This window comes from Indicator indicator, chromosome 7 (genome assembly GCF_027791375.1).
Source record: "Indicator indicator isolate 239-I01 chromosome 7, UM_Iind_1.1, whole genome shotgun sequence".
NCBI classification, from domain to species: Eukaryota; Metazoa; Chordata; class Aves; order Piciformes; family Indicatoridae; genus Indicator; species Indicator indicator.
Window position 1 is genome coordinate 19,893,132 of NC_072016.1, and position 20,903 is coordinate 19,914,034.

At 39.1% G+C, this 20,903-nt stretch overlaps 1 protein-coding gene across 1 annotated transcript in view; it reads left to right on the plus strand.

The window, feature by feature from the left end:
• The first annotated feature begins 8,039 nt into the window (after positions 1-8,039).
• The window catches only part of ADK (adenosine kinase), a 268,966-nt gene continuing 256,102 nt past the window's right edge, over positions 8,040-20,903 (plus strand). Inside the window, exon 1 of the mRNA XM_054382192.1 lies at positions 8,040-8,107. Coding sequence (XP_054238167.1) covers positions 8,052-8,107 — 56 coding nt within the window. The 5' untranslated portion in view covers positions 8,040-8,051. The remainder of the gene's footprint in view (positions 8,108-20,903) is intronic.

The following is a 20,903-nucleotide window of genomic DNA, read 5'->3' on the forward strand; positions in this document are numbered from 1 at the left end:
TGAAAGATTTTGTTTTTCCCCCTTGTATGCTCAGTGCTTCAAAGCAGTTTAACTGTCTTAAGGGCTGGGCTATTTGACTAGAGTAAGATAGAAAAAAGTATAGATGTCTGCAATATCATAGTCATAGAATGGCTTAGGTTGGAAGGGACATCAGAGAACATCTACTCTAACCTCCCTGCCATTGGCATCCCTGATGAAGACTTAGAAGATTTTTAAGATTTCCATTTGCTTTTACAGCTGTGTGGTCTGGGAAGCTGAATCAAAATAAGTGGGATAATAATAATAATAATAGTAGTAGTAATAATAATACCCCTTTGCTGGTAGATCCAGACAAGATTAAAGTACATCTTATTTTGTGTTGAAAAATATGAAATTCTCTCTGTAGACAAGTTCAAAACAACCACTGTTCTAGTAGAAAATACATGCAAGCTCTGCAAAGTGCTGTTACTGAAAGAGAATTTGTGGACTTCCTGATTGCTAGTCCCATTTTATAATGTCTGCTCAGGCTATTATGTAAAAGATCATTCTTCAGTCTAGCCAAGACAGAAGAGTGGGCAGCTTATCTAAGATTAATCTTAGTTTTGTGCTTTGAAGAAATTGAGTGAAATACTGAGGTTATCGGAGAACATTTTGTTTACATATTGCAAACTAGATTTATACCAAATGTATATATGTGAAACATATTAGCTCAAGGTTTGGGCCTAGATTGCCTTTATTTTGGATATATAAGTTACACGCTTATAAAGCACAAAGTTTGATGGATTACTTTATTAAAGAGCAATTAAAAAAAATCTTATGTGCTTACCTGTTGTTATATCAGGTAGGGGTGTAGTTCATTTTGAATTCGTACTGTGCTCGAAAGGAAGCATTTTAGTGAAATTACCTGGGGAATAATTATTCATCATATGCAGAGGAGCTCTTATGGCTGTGAAGATCTCTTTCTTACTGTATGGTAAAAGAAACAGTGGAGAGAAAATGCGGTTAGAAGTTCCCTGGCAAATGACCAAAAAAACCCATGGTAGGTAATACCTCAAACACATCAGTAGTGGTAGAACCTGTGGGTATGTGATAGTACAAGCAAGATGACCAGGTACTTGGGAATAGTTGGAAGTTTATAAAATGAAGTGTCATACATGCTTTTTCATGAAAAGCTGTTTAATATCTTAAAAAAACCCCACTTTTAATTCTATCGTGTTGCACTGGTAAAAAGTTAGAAACAGTTTATGGTACCTCATTTGAACTGTGTATCTTAATACTCATGTAGTTGCATGTAACAAATTACTGTATAGGTTATATTAATGTATTATATCTATTTTTATTTACATATTATTATGTGCTTGTTAGAGCCATCCAATTATTTATGAAAGAATCTATATTTAAAAGGAAAAAAAAAAAAGGATTTATTATTTAAAATACAGTGGTGGGACCAACAGACCAACGAGACCGAGCTGTGTTACTACTGTTGTTATCCTTACTTGTGATGGGATTACCCACTGCCCCCTCACCATTTTCAGTTACAAAACAGAGGTTTGGCTGTTAGGTAGTGAAATTGTTAAACTAGGAATAATCTGTTTTTCAACATGGATCAGGGGGTCAGCAATTATATGTCCAAATACAGTATTTACATGTTATTAGAGTTCAAAATCATCAGGATTTGGAGACCTGGTTGTATGGTGTTTTGTAACAGTAAGGGCATAGATGTGTTTCCCACTGACACGCTTAACAAGGATTTTGCAAGTAATTGAGTGTCCAATTTAGAGAACCTAGGAAACTTGTCCTACATCAGGTATTGAACAGAAATATTCCTGTTATCCTCGTGTGACGTTGTAGTTCTTGAGTGTGTTCATACATCTCAAATTTTGAGACACCCCAAAATCAGAAATAGTTGAAAAGCTTGGCCTTATTTTTTCTGTGTACAATATTCCTATCTTCTAGATGGGAAAGGAAACTAAGGCAAATAACCACATGATTAGGAATTTGTAAAATTCAAATATTAGAGGTGACACAGCAGTACTTAACAGAACAACATGGAATTCGTTTTTGGCAAAAACAATCTCTTGTGACATCAGCTTCATGAATCAGTGTTTCTGGTGCTGGTAAGTTATCAAAATACATGCCAGATGTGCGTGAGGTAGCAGTAACTGACAGCCAAACGAAGAGCAATCGGGTAGGAAGGGTGGGAGTTAGAACCTATCTTTGCGGATGCTTCTCCTTTCCTATACGGCCGTTCTGCTTGCATTCGAAGTGGACAAGAAACAGGTTGGGCAACGAGAGGCAGCCCTTTTTTAAAATTTTTCCTCCCTCTCGCAAACGGGGCCGCATCTCATCTGTGTCTTGCCCTCCGGTAGGTTGGAAGGATAGAATAATGTCCCGTGGCTGTGTACCACAGGTGGCTGCTGGGCGCTCCAGCACCCGGGAATAAAACAGATCTTCTCCCTGGATCTGAAGTGAGAGCCCGCCGCCGCCCGGCTGCGCAGGGTCGCGGTCTTCGCTGGCACCGGGTGCTGATGCCTGGCGGTGGCGGCCGAGGAGAAACGTTTCCCTGAAGGTCACTCGAGGCAGCGTTAAGGTGTGACCCAACACACAAATAAAAAGAGTGAAAATGCGTTCTTGTCGAGTCTTGTCGAGTGAAAATCGCGTGTCGGGGGGAAGCAGCAGTCAGTGGCCGTGGTGGTGGGGGCGAGTAGTGCGCGAACGGCAGCGGGGCGGCAGGCAGGCGCCCGAGTCGGGAGCGTGGCTGCTGCCCGAGGAGCGGCCCCAGCGGGGTGGCTTTTTGGGTTTGCAGTTCCCACGGCCCCGTGATCGCTGAGGGGCAACGATGCCAGGGGTTCTGCTGGCCATCTTTAATGTGGGCAGTGCGGCTCGAGCTCCGCACCTCTTCTCTGCCTCCAATAAACACTTTTTAAAATTAGCACTGGCGACCATAATTGCCTGTTCGGGCTGGGGTGGGGAGGCGACAGGAGAAGGAATGCTGGAGGAGCGTGCTCTCTGCCCGTACTAAAGATGGCGGCCGGGGAGCTCGGGCCGCCGAGCGGGCGGTGCCGCTCGGTACCGTGCGCTTCTGAACCGGGGCGCGGGGCTGCTCGCCAGCGCCCCAAGGCCTCCGCCTCCCGGGGCTGCCGGCTGCCCCGTTCTGGCGAGGGCCTGGTTCCACCTCTCACAGCCGCCCAGCCAATGGCGAGCTGTGCGGGCGGACGGGCGGGCGGGGCGGTGGCGCGCGGGTGGGTCGGCCGAGCAGTGGCCGGCGGCTCAGTCGCGGCTGAGGCGGGCGGCGCGCGGGGCGGCAGGCTTAACGGGCGCAGCTGCCGGTAAGAGATACCGCTGCCAGCGGAGCTCCGCCGGGCTGTGGAGCCATGCCCACCCTCAGGTAATGCGAATTCGCTAACGCGGCTCCTGCAGCCCAGCCCGGCGCCCCGAGGGAAGGGGCGGCGAGTCCTGATGCGCTTCTGGCTTGGGGACCGGGGCCGCGCGGCGCGATATTCCGCTGGAGATCAGGTCTTGCCTTATTCTCCAGCCGAGTAATTAGGCTACGGGGTAGCTTTGTCTCCTCCTTTTCGTGTACCGAGAGTTAGTTTTGCGTTTGTACGCCCCCGCTCCGCACCACCGTGGTGAGGAGGGAGAGCCGTGTAGGTTCCCTCCCGATCCCACAGCCTGGCGGGGCCCCTGCTCCCGGGACGCGCAGAGTTTATTTCTGATGGGCAGGTGGGGGCGATGCCAGTCCGCAGCAGCATGCCCCGGGGAGAGCCCCGAGGAGCGATGTGCTGGGCAAAGCTGGGCTCCCAGAGGTGACCTGGGGGGTAGCGACCGGGGCATGTCCGCGATTTCGTGCGGCGTCGCTCTGCGACGGTGCCACTCCGGAGCACGGCGGGGTCCGCCCGTGGGTGTGGGAGGATGGATGTCGTGGGACTCCGGCATCCACCTTTGAATATTGAAGCATCGTTGTGTCGTGCCATGCCTGGAACCTTGTTTTAAGTGAATCCCAAATAACAAGAATACTGGTAACGGGCAGGGGTCTTAGGAGCCTATCGGGACTGCAGTGGTGCCAGTTAATCAGCAATCACTGAAGAATGAGAAACCCTTCACATCTAGTAAAAAGAATTATTATCACCAGTTTTGCTCTCTACAGCGCTTAATCTTGAAGTAGGGTATTGTGAACTGGTAGCCTTCATCATGTAGTTATTTTGATCACTTCAGTTGCTAAAGAAATAACTAAAATTACAGACTGTAGGTTCAATGATTGTTCAAGGCAACTCCCATCTTCTTTCTTCACCCTTGCAACTCAGTGTATCGATTTTCACAGTTTCTGACATATGGTAACTCTCTGAAATAGCAGTATCTCGCCATTGGAGCTTGGGGAGTTAGCGCATTTGGGAAGGAGCTGGGTAGTGGTGGAACAGTTGTGGTTTGTTTTTTTTTTTTTTTTTTCTGCAGCAGCCTTGCTTACATAAGGCCAAAGCTCTTAGGCTTGGCTTTTAAGTTGGAACCTGTGAATGTGTCACTCTAGAAGGCTATGAAAATTTCATAATGAATGAAGTCTTCTAAGACAGTATGTAAACATGCAACTCCTTAGCCCAATACTGCCTTTAATCCAGACCTAAGTAAGGAAAGCATGTGAGCAGTCTACAGGCTACTTTTATGTTTAAGGTCTGTGTAGTAGTTATTTACTGATGAGTGAAGCAATGGACATTGTCTGAAGTCTGGAATCATGGGATAATTCTGAGGTGCTTTTAGTGTCAGACAAGTTATGGTTAACAGTAAGTGTTTTATTACTCCCTTATCTTGTATAGGTAAGTGGAATAAGAGAAGCTCTTAGTTGAGAGCTTATTCAAATGCTATGAATTTGGTACCATTGCTGTTTTAAGTGTATGTAAAATTATTTTTGATAAATTCAAATCTTCTGTTAAATATTTTTTTAACTATGTTGCTTTGAGACCGATATGGATATGCTCAGAGCAGGCTTAGAACATGCCTTGTTTGGCCTTAGTTTTAGGGGTGTAATGAAATCCTATAGAAATACAAACATTTTGGATCTTATGCAACCATATCTTGTACTTGCAAATGGAAGACAACGTTCAGCAGGCTGTCACACAACTGGCACCCCGAAATGTCTTGATGATATCTTAGGCTTTTTGACTGTAAAATGTCTCAGCATAAGCATTTGATATTAAGCGGACATTACAGCTGCACAACAGTATGAGGCTGTTACGGAACAAAAACAAGGCAAAATTTTCAACCTGGCTTCTTTTATGATTTGTTACTGTTATGTAGATGAGAATTCTTTTCCAGCAAATTAACGAGGGAAAAAAAAAACACTTCAAGAAATAATGTGGATTTGTTTTTTTTTTTCATATAAGCTAGACATGTCAGTATCCAAAGGCTCAAAATATTCTTGTCTCTGTGCCAGTAACTAATAATACGCTTTCGCTGGTATTTTGATGTTGCTCTTCCACTGAAGTGCAGAGCAGCATGAAATGATAACACTATTGTGTGATAGTTAGATACGGTACTGCTCATGTTCAGCAGACAGCTTTAAACAGGACAGTATTTTATAAAATGCCTGGAACATAGAGCATTAGTGATGTATAACCATGATAATAGACACAGCTTTCCACATCATGCAGTTACAGTTGATTTTGTGGACTTATTAAAAATGATTGTAGAATAGCTCAGTATTTGTGTGAATTTTTTTAAAATTTGTTTGGGTCTTTTGAGTTTAATTTCATTACTTCCAGAACTTGTGGTGTCTCAGATGTGAAACAGTGTCTATTTGTGAAAATAAATCATCTTGGCAATCTCCAAACAAAATGCCATGATTAGCAGGTGAAGATTTATTAATATTTCATTAATTACGTTCCTTGAACTGAGAAAAATTACAATTCACTTTTCATCTGTGAGGTGTGTGTGTTTGAAAAGCAGTAGAGTTCTGCTCTGCTGTTAGATTGCAAGAAACAATTATGCTCAAGTTGGGGAGAGTTTGTCCAGAAATTTTAGGGGAATGTTTCTGAACATACACTTGCTAGTCTAGTGATAGCTACTTTGGCTTTTAAAACTTCCCATCCCAGATGGCACCCTACTACACAGCTTCTGGAATACTTGAATGGGGCTGATTATTAAATACTGTGGGAGAAGGAAGGCTTGTGGATGGAAGAAGACTTGTCTGATGTAAAGAGCTTCCTGAATTAAATGGCACTGAAAGTGCTAGTTCCTATTGCTGCTGACATACATGAGGTAGTATACATGTTATTTGTATGATAGAGCTTGTGTGGATGCTTAGCCAGTACAAAGTTGCTCTTGTGCTGTTTCTAGTATACCAACCAGTATGTTCTGCAGCCCCACAGCTTGTTAAACGTTGGGTAGCTTCTATTTTGCTTTTCTGTTGAACAAGGTAACTTCTTCACAGGTAGTGACATCAACATGTCAGCTGTATTTCAGAGAGGTTTTGAAGCACAACTGCTGTATCCTGGCATGCCTTTTCCTGAAGTGTAGGCATAAAGTTACTGATTCATAGAATCTTCCAGAATGTGAGAGTCAGCTAAGCATCAAGTACAGAAGGATACAGTGAGCTGGATTTCTAGCTCTGTCTTCCACTTTTCACTTACAGTGAAATTGGTTGTGAAGGTCTGTCTTTAAAGCTACAGCAAAATTTAGGATACTTAAAGCACAGTTTGCTGTGTCTCAAGATCAAGGTTATTAATCAAGTTTTCCTTGTTTCTGGACATCAGAATTTAGCATTTAATGGAGGTTAACGTGGTATTGTAAAGAGGAAGAAGTTTGTGTACTTGGCGGCAGGTAGCTTCAAATCTGACAAGTATTTGTCAGCTAATGGTTTTTCCTGTGAGAGGAAGTGAATGGGTTTCCAACCTCTGTTGGACACAATGAGATTGTTCCATATCATCCCCTTTCTGCTTGTTTTAATGAAGTCTATTACTTAGGAGGCAGAGGTTGAGTTTCCAAAACATTTATCTTGCTCTAGGTGGGTCAGAACAATTGAAAACTCCCTGGTTTAGATATTGAGGTGACACTCATGCATCTTTGAATAAACTGCAGATGAACATGAGATGTAACTGCAGTGTTAAAATAGTACTTTTGGGGGGATCGAGAGACAGGGAGCGTGATTTCTCTGCAAATACTTGATAGAGACGTAGCAACAAGGGAGGAGTATGTGGTCATACTGAGGTTACCTTTGGTGGCTAGAGTGAGGGCTTGTTGTACCAGTTGGAGGTGGCAGGTGTTAGCTTAGCAAGGAATGTGATGGGTTTAAATGGAGTTTTAGGCAGCCTTTGAGAACAGCTGCTTTCACTCCCGCTTGACACTAGGCTAGGTATCTAATCCTTTGGTATTACTGCATTATCACCCAAGTACGTGTTACTCAGGAAAATGTAACACATGGTTTCTTAATGAATTTAAGAAAAAGGTTAAAGCCAGGTCTTTCAGCTGTTGGCAGAATTAGTGATGTCTTATTTTTAGGTGGCATATGTCATGGTAATGGATTTTAAAATGGATGGAAAAAATACACGTGCCTATCAGTAGATGGCTATGCTGTTTCAGATAGGTGATAATGCAGAATCGATAGTCTCTTATTTTCATTTTATTATTGGTAGGTAGCAGAGTAAACTCAGCAACTAAGTTTGTTCAGTGAAATTCTTATAACCTGCTCTGATGCTCCCCATGCCTAAAATTCGGTATTACAAACTGAATGCAATTTTTAAAAACTACATGCGCTGTAATTCTTTATCTGAGTGAATGACAGCTTAACAGAATATATAACTTTATGTACTCTTGACTTCTTACAGTCTGTATGTTGATCAGAGATTATTGTGGGATGATACTTCACTCAAATTTAACTCTTTTGTCTATATGCCAGGTTTCCATGTGACTACTGTGCTCGGCAAAATGCATAGCTTTTTGTTCTTGAGTTGTATTCAAGAAAAAATTTCCTCTTTACTATCTAATACTACAATATGTTGCAGACATTTCTTTTAATAACAGTAAATTAATACTGAGCTAACTTGAAAAATCGATTCTCTTACAGTGAAAATGTCCTCTTTGGAATGGGAAATCCTCTGCTTGATATCTGTGCAGTTGTGGACAAAGACTTCCTTGACAAGTAAGTCTTGATTATTTTTTTTTTGGTAACTTTTAATGTCAATTTTGTTTCCTGGATGATGCCTATAAATAAACTACCTGCTTGTGTAATGTTAAATTTGTGCAGATCTTTGTAGGATTTTGGCCTTATGCTGAAAGAAGCCAACATGATAGCATTCATTTGATGGTTCTAGCGATGTGAAGGTGGTGATGTCAATGAAAACATTCAGTGTTTTAATGTGGTTTTAATATTTATTGCTCTCTATCAATCATTTATTCTAGTCTCTTTATGCTGTTTTTGCTAGCCTTTAGTTGGAAGCAGTCATCAATGTCAGTAAGACGTAGGTAGCTCCTGTATATCTGTGTGCTCCTTCTGATTTACAGTGCTCTTTTCTTTCTTCTGTGATGACATTGGGGCAAATAAACCATTTCTGTAGCATTCCAAGACAGGTTGTGGAAGTGTACTGTTGATAAAGTATTCTAATTTATCAGTCAAGAACAGGACCACTTATGTAGTCTGTTATCTTGCTTAAGCCTAGTTGTTGGGCTACCATCCGTATAACCACATATCATTGATTTGCTGCTTGTGTATTACTGTTGACAGTAAGCTTATTCATTCTCTGATCAGCTTAGAGACGTGTCAAGGTGTGAAATACACTTGCTTTTTAAAATCTTTCTGCATGAGCTAGCTTTCTTCCAGTTTTTTCACTTGCTTTCAAGCAATTAGTAAGTCGATTTAATATTGCAGAGTGATCACAATTCCTTGTTTAATTTTAAAAGTTAATGATCTTTTTTTCTAGTCATTCTTTTAGTTATACTGGGTCAAGAATAAATTTCACATTACAAAATAAACTATAGGTGCAGAGTGTTTATTTGTGAATTTGTACTGCCAGTCACAAATATTTTCTTCTGAAGCTTTTAATAATAGCAATAATTTGTTTTTCAAGAGTTATTTATCACTAAAGTTTTATCTAAAGGTGTGTTTAGGTGGGAGCCTGAGTATTACAAGCTGGAGGCAAAAGACAAGAGTGTAATGGAGTGTATCAAACATCTGAAATGTGAATGCTTAAGACATACACTTGATTCCTGAAGAAGAAAATAATTCTGATGCCTCTGCCTTATGTTTCTATTGAAATAAATTGAAAACCAGTCTCTGAACATAAGTAATGCCCCTCCACCAACCCAACAGAGCTCCCCAACTGTTCCTTATAAATTGCTGTTCTAAGAGGTGGTGGGACCTATGTTGCAGCAAGAGTTGCACTGTGCTTTTCACTGGACCCCACGTGCTCTGCAGAATCTAGTTTAATTTAAAAATTAGAAGTTTTATGTGTTCAATTTTGAGTCCTGTTAGACAAGTTAAATTATCTTCTGGAACAGCATATGCTCTGTGAGCATATCTTTACTGCCAAAATGCCTTTGTGGAGTGTTGCATTACTTGAAGCAATAAACAGTCTTCCAACAACAGTTTCACAGGGGACCTGCTCATAGTGTCATAACTCTGGTAATAACCTGAAAACTGAGCAGCTTACCTACCTTCTCATGTATCTGATTTTGTTTCTAGTGTCCTATTTGTGAGTGTAGTAGTCCATTTAACAAAGACAAGCGTGTTTCTACTCTTAAGTCCAACTACCTTTTGCAGTACTTCCTGAAATGGTAATCAAATCCTACACTTCCTCATCTTGTGGAGGGAGATAAATAGCAAACCTACCTGCAGAACAACTAGAATAAAGTTGTCTGTTCAAATGCTGCAGGGAGGTACAAGAACATTGGTATTTCAGGACTGTGAAGCATTTGACAGAAATGTTTGATCATGTTAGCCTAGTCTGTGTGTTTTCTTGTGAAACAAGGTGTGCATCCCTCTCAACTACAAAGTGTCAGCTCGTGGTATCTTGGCAGAAATTAACTCTGGAGTCTATCTCTCACCTCTTCAATTGGAGTGGCCATCAGATGAGCTAAGCTCTGACTCGAGGAGGTAGCTCAATAAAATGAGGAAGGAGCTTAGGTAAACACCCATGAGAATTTTATATTTTTTAACTTTTTCCACTATTTCTGTTAGTTTATCTTCCTCTCTTGTATAACTGGTTTTAAGAAAAAATGCCTTTGTTCAGAGAAAAGGACTAGGTGTTGCAAGTTTCATCAGTGCATATTCTCAATGAAATGAGAGAGTATTAAAAGGAGTCCTGTAATCAGATTATTTTATGGGATGTGTGTGTGTAATTTCTATTAAGAAAATGCAAATGGAAACAGCATGGGGGTCCTTTTAACAATATTTAAGTAGCCTACAATCCATGCTGTAAATAAACCTGAAAATAAATACATAATGCAGTCCTACCCCTGGAAAAATTAAAACAGCTTGCTGCCATGTAATACTGGTGTGAGTAAATAAGCAATATTGGAAGGCTTGGTGGGTATTTCTGGTTTGGATTGTCAGCATAGCCCTGTCACCTTTCTTCAAGGTGGCTTTTGATTTAAGCTGGGATCCAAGGTCTTTTGCTCTCTTGACAAGTTTTGGAATGCTTTAAGCCTTTCCTAGACTATTTCTAGGAGAGGTGCTCTGAATTTGAATCAGAACTTCACTGTGCCCATGTGAGCTCTTCAGAAGTGAGGTCTGTTTACTAATCTGGATGCCAAATTCCATTGTATATGTTGTCTCCAGAGTGATTATTTGATTACCATCATTGGCCAGGATTACAAGTTGCTATTTGAATATTTTAGTAGCTTTCAAACCCATCTGCTTCTTAGTTGTGAACGCGAACTATCTGTAAACCAGGAAATTAATTTATGTTCTTTTTACTTTTAACTGAAAAAACCCAAAGTTTAAAGTAATAGGAGAGCGAGAATGAATGGGGTCTTCAGATTGTTTTGGAGTGGTGTTGATGGTTAATGTATGTGTCAAGAGTTAGGGCTGGGCTGGCCACTAAAGGAGTGAGAGAGACTCTCTAAACTCTCTCCCTTCCCAAAGGGAAGAGAAAGTGATTAAGGGAGAGAAACCGATGAAAACTATGACTTCAAGGAAAAACAAAATATATCATCACAATGAAGGAAGAAATCCTCTCATTTTGATATGTAATTTCACAAATATGGGTATGGATTTCCTGCAGTGTGCTACCAACTTATCTGCAGCATTGAAAGTGGTTGTGTCATTACTGAGATCCTAAGATGCTTGTTTATTCCTACCTTTCCTCATGGCAGAGTACTCTTGGGAGATGATGGATTAGCAAAGCACAGACTTTACTAATAGATAGTGTTAATATCTGGTAAGGTTAAACTTCTCTGAGGCTGTTTTAGTGTTTACTGTGATGGAAATGAAGAGGTTGTACATATTTAATCTTTTTTATGTTCTTGTGGGAATTTGAATTATAAATTAGGCAAAGGTTTGAGAAGCAGCTGAATGGAAAACATCTGCTCATTTGCATTAAATTTACATTGGTCTTTGTAGCTGTGTACTTTAGTCATTCTACTGTGTGTTATTCTCAATATTTTCAGTTTTGTTACCTTTGCTTGTATCTAACAGAAAAAAAGCTTGGTAACTTCCCATAGCCAAGAACTCAAAACATAACTCATGCAGTTAACTTCAAGTGGCTAACAGTTTGACTAGCTTTTAAACGGTCAAAGGTGATTCTTGGTTCACTGAATTCAGGTTTCAACATGGTGTTAAGGTTACAATGCAAACCAAGCCATTATCCAAAACATGCTACAGTGAGTTTGAAGACTGAGAAAGACAAGGGGTGGTTCTGTACTAGGAGGCTGCAGGATTAAAGAATGCACAAGTTCTAGATCTGGAATTTGCTACCACATTTAAGGTGGGAAAAACCCCTCAAAACTTGAAGCTTTCTAAGTTTTTCTGATGTCTTTATTTTGACTCCATATGCTTCATCAACCCTCTGAGTTTTTGTATTGGTTAGAGTTGGGGATTGTGTTATCTGTCAGTACAGTGCTGAATGTATTAGAAAGTACATAGTATTAACTTTAAAAGTTGTTCCTGAAAATGCTACTTAAAGTATTTTTTTTTTTTTTTAGAGATAGCTTACTATATTATGCTCCATTGTTTAAATAATCTTTGTGAAAGATTTCTTTTAAGAGTATCTTCTGTGTTGTTCAATTTGGCAGAGAAGATGAACAGCTGAGGATTTTATTATTACGTGATGTTTTTGAGTTATATCTGTAGAAGTCAATTTATCTTATCTCAGGGTCTGAACATTGAACATTGTTGAAACTGCTGAGCCAAATTGCATCATATGACTGCTGGTGAATTATGAAAACTCCTATGTTTGCTTGAGAAAACTTAGGTAATGTTGGCTGTCCTAAAAAAGGTCCTCTCAGTACTAATGTGCCTAGAAATTCGGTAGTGTTCCTGACAACATAATTAGAACTTTCTACAAGCCTGATAATTTTTCATAGTGCATTTAGTTAAACATGTAGCTTAAATGAGTGAAATGTTTTAGTTAAGTGCTATTTGCAAAGGGCTATTTGAAAAATCTACCTAGGCAGTGATAGACTTGTCCATGAGGAGTTGTGATGTTTTCAGGGTGTATTGAGCTTGAGCAATGTTGATAGAAGAATTTTTAAGTACTTATTTACCTGTGAAATAGTATGGTAAAGAATAGGATGTATTCTGCTCCTTGTGATCGATTATGTTTTCACTTTCTTAAATGCTCACCTAGTAATAAACTGCAAATTGTAGCATCATGTAGCATTTTTCCATTTCTTCAGAGAACGTTCTAATTTTGTATGTGTCAATAGAACATACCTAGTTCTTGGATGAGTTGTTTTCCTCAAAATAAGTTTGTGACACCTAATAGACTGACACATACACAGACAGAGTATATCTGTATTTTCCTTCCACTCCCAAGTGAAAATTTGTTTGGGGAGATGCATTGCAAGGCAAATGATGAGATAGTTCTGTCCTTCCTTTTGAAGTTTAATGCTGATTCTTACCTTTTCTGTTTATTAACTTGCTGTTTCATCAGGCCATTCCTGAACACCGTTCATATACTACGTCAGTACTACTGCTAGTCGTAGAGTTAGGAAGTGCTTATGCCACTGTTGATCTCTAGTACTATGCTTACGCTCTGTAGGTGTCACAGACCCATGTCCAGGCCTGCTCAGTGATTTGCCTGCACTTGTCCTGTTCCTTTCTGGAGCATTGGAGCTGTGGTCTCTGCTCTAGCCACAGGGAGAGGGCGGAGGCAGCCTGTCTTCCTCTTAATTACTGTTGTTGTTTTTCCATGGTCAAAGGCTGGAGAAGGGTAAACCAGCTGTTTGAGTGCTGTTTTGTGCTATTTTTGTCAGGGCAGAAACACCAGTGCTCCAAGTTACTAGAGACTAAATCTTCTTTGCAGACTTCAGGATGCCATGAAGCCTGCAGTTCTGTAGTAAGTTTATATTAAATGCAGAGCTAGGGACAAAGTCACTTCACAAACCCTTGATTCCTCTCTGTAATAGGATAATAGAATATTTCATTGAAAGTGTGTGGTGGTGTGATTTTTTTTTTTTTTTTTTTTTTGGTAATTGCTATACCGAAATTCAGTTATGAGTTCATCAGTTACTAGTGTAGATGTCTGTGCTATGTGCCCAGCTATGCCATTACATTCTTCTTTTGACCTGTGCCAAATCGTATAAAACAATGCTATATATTTTAGCACAACTCCAAAAAACTGCACTAAGAAAAGCTCTTTGGTTTTGCTAACTGCTTGAATTATTTTTAACATAATAATTACTTGCTTTTTTTAGTTCTATTTGAAACCTGTGAGTTTATATCTGTCTTCTTATCGCTTGAAGACTAGGGAACTAAATATTGGTTGAATATTCTTCTAGCTTACTCCAGTGATATTTTTTTCTTACATTTTTTTTCACAGTGACAGCAGAAGTAATTTCATTTCAATGCAAAGAATCTGAGATGCGCATAAGAGTGTCAAAGGGAGCATATCACTGCCTAATATGACAAGCTGTACAAAGTCAACAGTAGCAAGAAGTTATAGAAATACAAATACTGCCATGGACATTTTTTTCAAACCTTGTATTGCTGAGGCTAGCTATTTCTTTAGCATTGAGGATGAGTTTTGTTGTTTTTAGGTGATAGGAGCTTCCTGTTGGTAGGAAGATAAGCAGTAAAGATCACTGTAAGATGATGCTATCACACTAGAGAGGAAGTAACATTCATCTTCCTTCATAAGAAGTGAAACTGACCAAATTCAGTGCCTGATTCCAAGTAAAGGTGGTATGCTATGGATGTTACTAGAAAACCAAGAATGGTACATGGCAATGCAGAAATTTTAGTGTCTTACCTGGCTTCAAGATAGCATACTTCATCTGTTCTTTTTCAAAAGAAGAATTGTAGTTAAAAAGTAAATATTTTAATTTCTAATGTTTGTGTTTCCCTGGCCTTCCAGTAGAGGAGGAAAGTGTACAGAATATCATGTCTCTTGGGAACTTCATTGTGGAGTTGCTGTGTGGAAAGGAAATCCAAGCCCTTCTCCCCCCAGATCTTATTGCTATAACTTCATTTTTATTAGTGTGTTCCACTGACCTTGTGGTTTGAGTTCTTTGCTGGAGAATAATTTTGCTGTGTCACAATTGATTTTTATTCATGTGACCTTTCTTTGTACTAGAGATACTTTTTTTTTTTTTTGTAAATTCTGTTTCAAATTTTTCATTCAGAGATAGAGACAAAACGTTTTAGTATGGGGAAAAAGTTCTTATTCAGTTATGATACTTACGACATGTTTGTGCAGCCTAACTGATGTTTTATGTTTACAACAGTGTAGTGTTACTGCCTTGGCTGGTTTGTTCAGTGTATTAACCTGTCTTACTGCCAAAGTAGAGCATACTGAACTTCATCATGACTCCTAAAGCACATTGCTTTACAAGTCTGCCCTCTCCTTAAAGGAAGAAGATAAAAGATTCATTTTCAAGTGTGAAGAAGCTCAACTGAGTAGCTAGTAATGCTATCTGTATGTGGTATGCAGTGTCTCTTTATTTAGAATAAATTAAAATAATCTCTAAGTCTAGGCAGGATAATCTCAGGATCACATCCAAAACCACGCTGGTCTACCTTTGCGGAATAGTATTTTGTTACAATTTCCTTCTGAAAGCAGAGCTTCTTGCAGCAGCCGGGTACAAGGAGATTTCAGTACTAGTGCTGAAAGGATCTTTTGTAGAACTGGTACAAATTGGTGTGAACAATAAATTTTGAAGTAATAATGGCAAGTAATAATGAACTAGGAAGAGAACAGGTGCTCTTCAGTTTATTACTGTTCAGGTTATGTTCATGTTACTTCTGATGGGTTTTTGGTAAGTTTTCATGTAAATGAAACTTTAATGCAAGATTGTTAAAGCTGGTTTGTGTTGATAAAAATTGACTGCAAATCCTTGTTTATTGCTAGTTGAAGAAAATCACGATATAAAGGTCAATGAAATACATTGCTAAGTCTAATGAGTATAGAATTCAGACTACCAATTTTCAAGATAATGTACAGAGTGTGTACAGCTTTTTTAAAGTCTTGCAGGAAGGTACTTCAGAATTTTACTGGATTTTCTTTCTTTTTTTTTTTTTTTTCAAATCTGTATACTGGAAGTTTTGACAAGGCCATTGCTGTATGCTTAAGTCCAGAATGATAGGGCTGACCCTATTAAATGATCACAGTTTTCCATGGTCTGGTGATTAATGGGCTTTGAACTTTCCTGGCTTTCTTAATCCCTTTTAATCACTTAAACCTATTATTGTTTTGACTTCAAATTCAAAAGCCTTTTAAATCTGCCTTACAATATTATTAGCTGATTAAAGCTCTGATTTCCACCTATGTTATCAGTGGGAATTCTTATCTTACTACACTGAATAATTTAGAAACAGCTATTTCGGGAAATGTGGATTAATATGGGGGAAAACAACAACAGCAACAACAAAACCCAAAGAAAGAAACACCATTAAAATGTGCTTAGTCATGTTTGTATTTAAATTAGTAATCATATCCATGCAAAAAAATGGGGAAAAATCCTTCTAATTTATGACATCAATAATTGTGTTTTCTTTTAGGTTTCAGAAATTTAATTTAAAGTTAATTTTCCATTGAAATTTAAATATTTTTGCAGATATTTTGGCTTCTCTTTCATGCAGAAATTCCAAGTTTTTTTCTGAAAATTGGATGTTTGTATAGCATAGCCATAGCAGCCGAATAACTATCAAGTAATTTATTTTCAGCAGTCTTCATACAGAATTACTTTAACCTTCTCTTGCTATATTTTTTTCATCTCTTTCCCATTTCTACAAGTGTGAGCTTTACTCCTACCTACATTTCATATTCCTAAGCTAAACTTTTTAGCTGCTTGCTGTCTTGTTTAAAAGTAGAAATAATTAGTGAGGCAGACCACTCACTTTGTTTTTTTGCTGGTTTGTTTTTTTTATGTTGTTTCCTATTTCTATATTGAAGTAATAAATTTCTTCAATATTTGATATTAATTGGAAGCTCAGGTCCAGTTAGTTATAGGTTATGACACCTGGTTTCCCACCTCTCTGCATTACTACTGTGTGGGATGTCTTTTTCCCTGCCCATGTTTTTATTCTTTTTATTTGCCTACTTGGCTGTGCATCTATCTCTATTTTGAAGTTCCTGTGTTCGAATGGGTTCATCATTCTGTCTGTTAGAACCTTCTGTTGTCACTACGTACCCTCGCCAGTCTACTGTCATCTATGTATTTCATCAGGCGCTACTGTATTTAATTCTAGATTGCTCATAAATGTGTGGCATAGTGTTTGGTCTAGCACTGATCCATGTTGAAGTCAATTTGAGGTGTGCATTCTCTCACAGCCCTAACACTTTCCTAAAGGAGCATTTGAGAAGTCTGCTAGGCAGTTTCCTCTTTTGTTAGTACAAGTGGACTATTGCAAAACTTAGATTCTTCTGGAAGCAGGCTTTCTTAGGGATTGTATTACTGTCATACAACCTCTCCTTAGCCTTTCAGTTTTCCAAAGAATAGATTCTGGATTTGTTTGTGTACAAACCGGCATTTACTTGGGATTTTTTCCTGAAGTTGTCTAACTTGTACAAGGTTGTTCTAGACTAAAAATGAATTGTGATCAGCTGAAATTAATGTAGAAAGGAGTATCTTCTTTGCTGTCGATTTGAGGCGAAGAAAGAGTGTAAAAAGGCAGCAGAGACCACGCAACTTGTTACGGAATACGAGTAGGGCTAAAGGGGAGGGAAATTTTGAGGGAATGGGGAGTGTAGCGCCTTTCAGATGGTGAAGTTGGGAGACTATAGGAAAGGAATGGAAGAATTTATGAGGAAAAAAAGCAAAAGCAAATATATTCAACAGGCAAAATAAGAACAATGCAAGTCAGGCAAGAGACTGCATGAACTCTCAGGGTATGAATCAAAGCCCCTCGCTGTTTGTTGTTTGGTTGGGGGTTTTTTTGCATCTGGTCTGTGATGGATTTGGCTGCCAAATTTATACATAATGTGTGGTCTGGGCTGTGGGGTTTTTGTTGTTTTCATCTTGATTTAGAAGATGCACATCCCCTACAGTCTGGCTCAGAAAGCTTTAAATTAATGATGCAAACAAATACAGGACATTACACTCCATAGTTGCGTATAGCAAAAAGATTACTTGGCTAATCAGAAGAGTAAAGCTGCATTAGACTTAACTGGAATTTCTAAGCAACTGTAGCCTTGTCAAAAAGGCAGAAATACTGCCATGCTTTAAGTAGTATTTTACTACTGTAGGAAAAGCAGTTACTTCCTTTTGATCTCTGTATAAATGAATTCAGAAGAAATGGAGTTAGCAGTTACGGCAGCATTACTCATTCTGTGTGATAAACTACAGATGGAAGTTCAGAAACAGGCTGACCTATACCCATCCCCAGTAAATCTGATACATTGTAAGTATTTTGGGAGCTTCTGTTGGGTTTGCTGTGTTCACTGGTCTGTCAATGCTCATGTGGATGCACTGTTGTAGCAGGTTCACACATGGCTGAAAGATCTTGTGGGGTGTGTAAGCTGTGTTTGGTAGAATGCAGTTGATAGAGTCAGAAAGAGGACATGCAAGCACCAATGGTGCTGGTTGTCCCAGTTTTTACGAGATTAATAATTAAGAAAAACCAACAGAAAAAGGGTTGCATGTCTTTTTTTATAACAGTGGAAGTAGCCTTAACTTCCCTTGCAAGTTGAAGCAACATAAATCGTTCTTATGGAAACTTCTTCAGATGAATCTGCAATACAAGAAGACTATACTGAAGTCCTTAAGGTTTCTTAATGGCTTTGAAAATTCATGTAGAAATGCTTCTACAGAGCTTTGTTTTAGAAGGTCTTGTGTTTTATTGATGAAGCATAGCCTAGTATAGCATAAATTCTACTGTCCAGTTAAGTCTCTGACAGAGAAATCACACTTTTACTTTTTTATGATTTATCTGCGAAGTTCAGAGAAAATGCTGGAAATCTGCTCTCTTCATACATTCCATTTGTTGTCAGTCTGGGAAATAATGCAGCAAACCATGTCAAATCAAATAAACTTGTGTTAGCAAAGCCCAAGTGTATTTAAAGGGAAGCAAGATTAGTCAGAGTCATGTACTGTGGCATGAAGTTCATATTTATTTGTACATCAAAGAAGGCAGAGAAATGTCTGCGTTCAATGTTTAGAGCTTCCTATGGTGCTTTACTGTGACAGCTTAGAGTGCTTGGAATAGTTTTAAGTTGGTTTTGTGGTTTGTGGTTTTTTTTGTTGTTGTTTGTTTGTTTGTTTTTTCTTAATGCTGACTACTCGCACTGATGATTAATATACACAAATTCTTTTATCTCTAGTGTCCTGTTCCTTCACCAGTGTTCTTGAAAATATTATTAAAAATATTGATGATATCTTTACAGGTTTTTGTACTTCCTTGGGTAGTGCACACGACAAATTTCGTCTTGTTTCTTCTGGCCCACACAGCAGTGTCTGTGTCGGTGCTGATTTGTGCAATTTTTTAATCTATTGTTTCTATGTACGTTTTTGCTTAGGTTGGTAGATTCAAGTCAGAGATTTTTGAAAGGTGAATTAATTTTGGGAAAAAAAAAATTAAAATCTGTTTGCTCATCATCAGTTTTTATTTTGAGTCTTAGGACAGGTGAGTTTTACTAGCCTTTCAGGAAATTCTTGTTCATAGGGCAGATCTGAACTTGATACTCAGCTGGAGTTTTCCAGCAGTACATAATTAGTGCAGGCTGTGTTTTCTTTTGATTTGGTTAAGACTGTAAAATTGGATGCTGCCTGAAGGGAACCATGCTTTATGGCTGTTTGCCACATGAAAAACATTAGTGTAAAAATGCTGACTAGGAAAGATGAGGACAGGCTTTTTAGCGGAGCCTGTTGTGACAGGACAAGCGGTAATGTTTTTGAACTAAAGATGGTAGATTTGGACTGAAAAAAATGTCTTCCTTATCTGATGAGGGTGGTGAAATACTAGAACAAGTTATCCAGAGAGTTGTTAGGTGTCCCTGGAAACATTCAAAGTCAGGTTGAATAAGGCTCTGAGCAACTTGATTTAAAGGTGTTCTTGCTCTCTGCAGAGGGGTTTGACTAGATGACCTTTAAAGGTCCCTTTCAACCCAAAGCATTCTATGATTTTGTGATATTTAGCTGTATGTACAACAAAATTTCACAGAATCACAGAATCAACCAGGTTGGAAGAGACCTTCGAGATCTTTGAGAACATTTAAGATGAATGTATTTGTGAATTTATAATTAATGGCTTGGATGACAAAGTTTGTTAAAAATGCATGTACATAAGATTCAGTTCTGAGACCGTAGCAATTAAGAAGAAAATAACATGAAGTTGAGATCTGAGTTCTGGTAGTGTTACTGGTCACAATAAAGTGATGAAAGAATAGAATGGAATGGAATGATCTGGGTTGGAAGGGGTCTCCAAAGGTCATCTGGGCAAACGCCTTCTGCAGTACACAGGGGCCTCCTCAACTAGATCAGGTTGTGAACGTCACCTTGAATATCTCTAGAGATGGGGCCTCAACTACCTCACTGGGCAACCTGTTCCAGTGTTCCACTACCCTTATGGTAAAGAATTTGTTCCTAACATCCAATCTCAACCTACTCTTCTCTAGTTTGCAACCATTGCCCCTCATCCTATCACTACAGGCCTTTGTAAACAGTCTGCGATACCTTTGTCCTGGTCAGACGAAAACATATGTGATAATTAAGACTCAATTTCAAGATTCTTTGTTGCTGAGATATATCCCCCACATTTGTTCATTGTGTGAATTTATGAAGTTAGTAAGTAATGGGAGGCGTTCAAAATTGCTTTGCTCAGCAGGCTAATTTAACTGTCCTGTATTACTGTGCCCCATTGTAGTTAAAGGACAGAGAGATGCTTTTCCAGAGCATGAGTTAAAGTTGGGTCTTTGTTTCTTGATGAAACATAGGATTAGGTTGCTTGTTTGTCCTGCTAAATACCTAAACATACCTTTTGTAACCAGTTTGGAAAGAATACTGTTTAAAAAAAATTTCTTGACACTAAAGACAGTTCTATAAAACAAGGAAAAACTTAAGCTGCAGTTAGAGGATGGGTGATGAATGATTGTCTCTGTTAGCTCCAGTCTGCAGCTGGGGCACTTGAGCTTTGTTAGAACAGAGTATGTTGGCGTGACTATGATACAGTGACATCTAGAGGTTAGACCAGGATGATGTGGTTCAAGAAATTCCATGAGGAGTTGAGTTTGGGGAGAAAGCTGTCTTTCAAAAGTGGAAGTTTTACCTATTAATAAATAATCAGCCTATTGGACTGTCAGAAGACATCAGCTGTGATGCTCAGGGGCTGAGGGTGTGTGTATCTG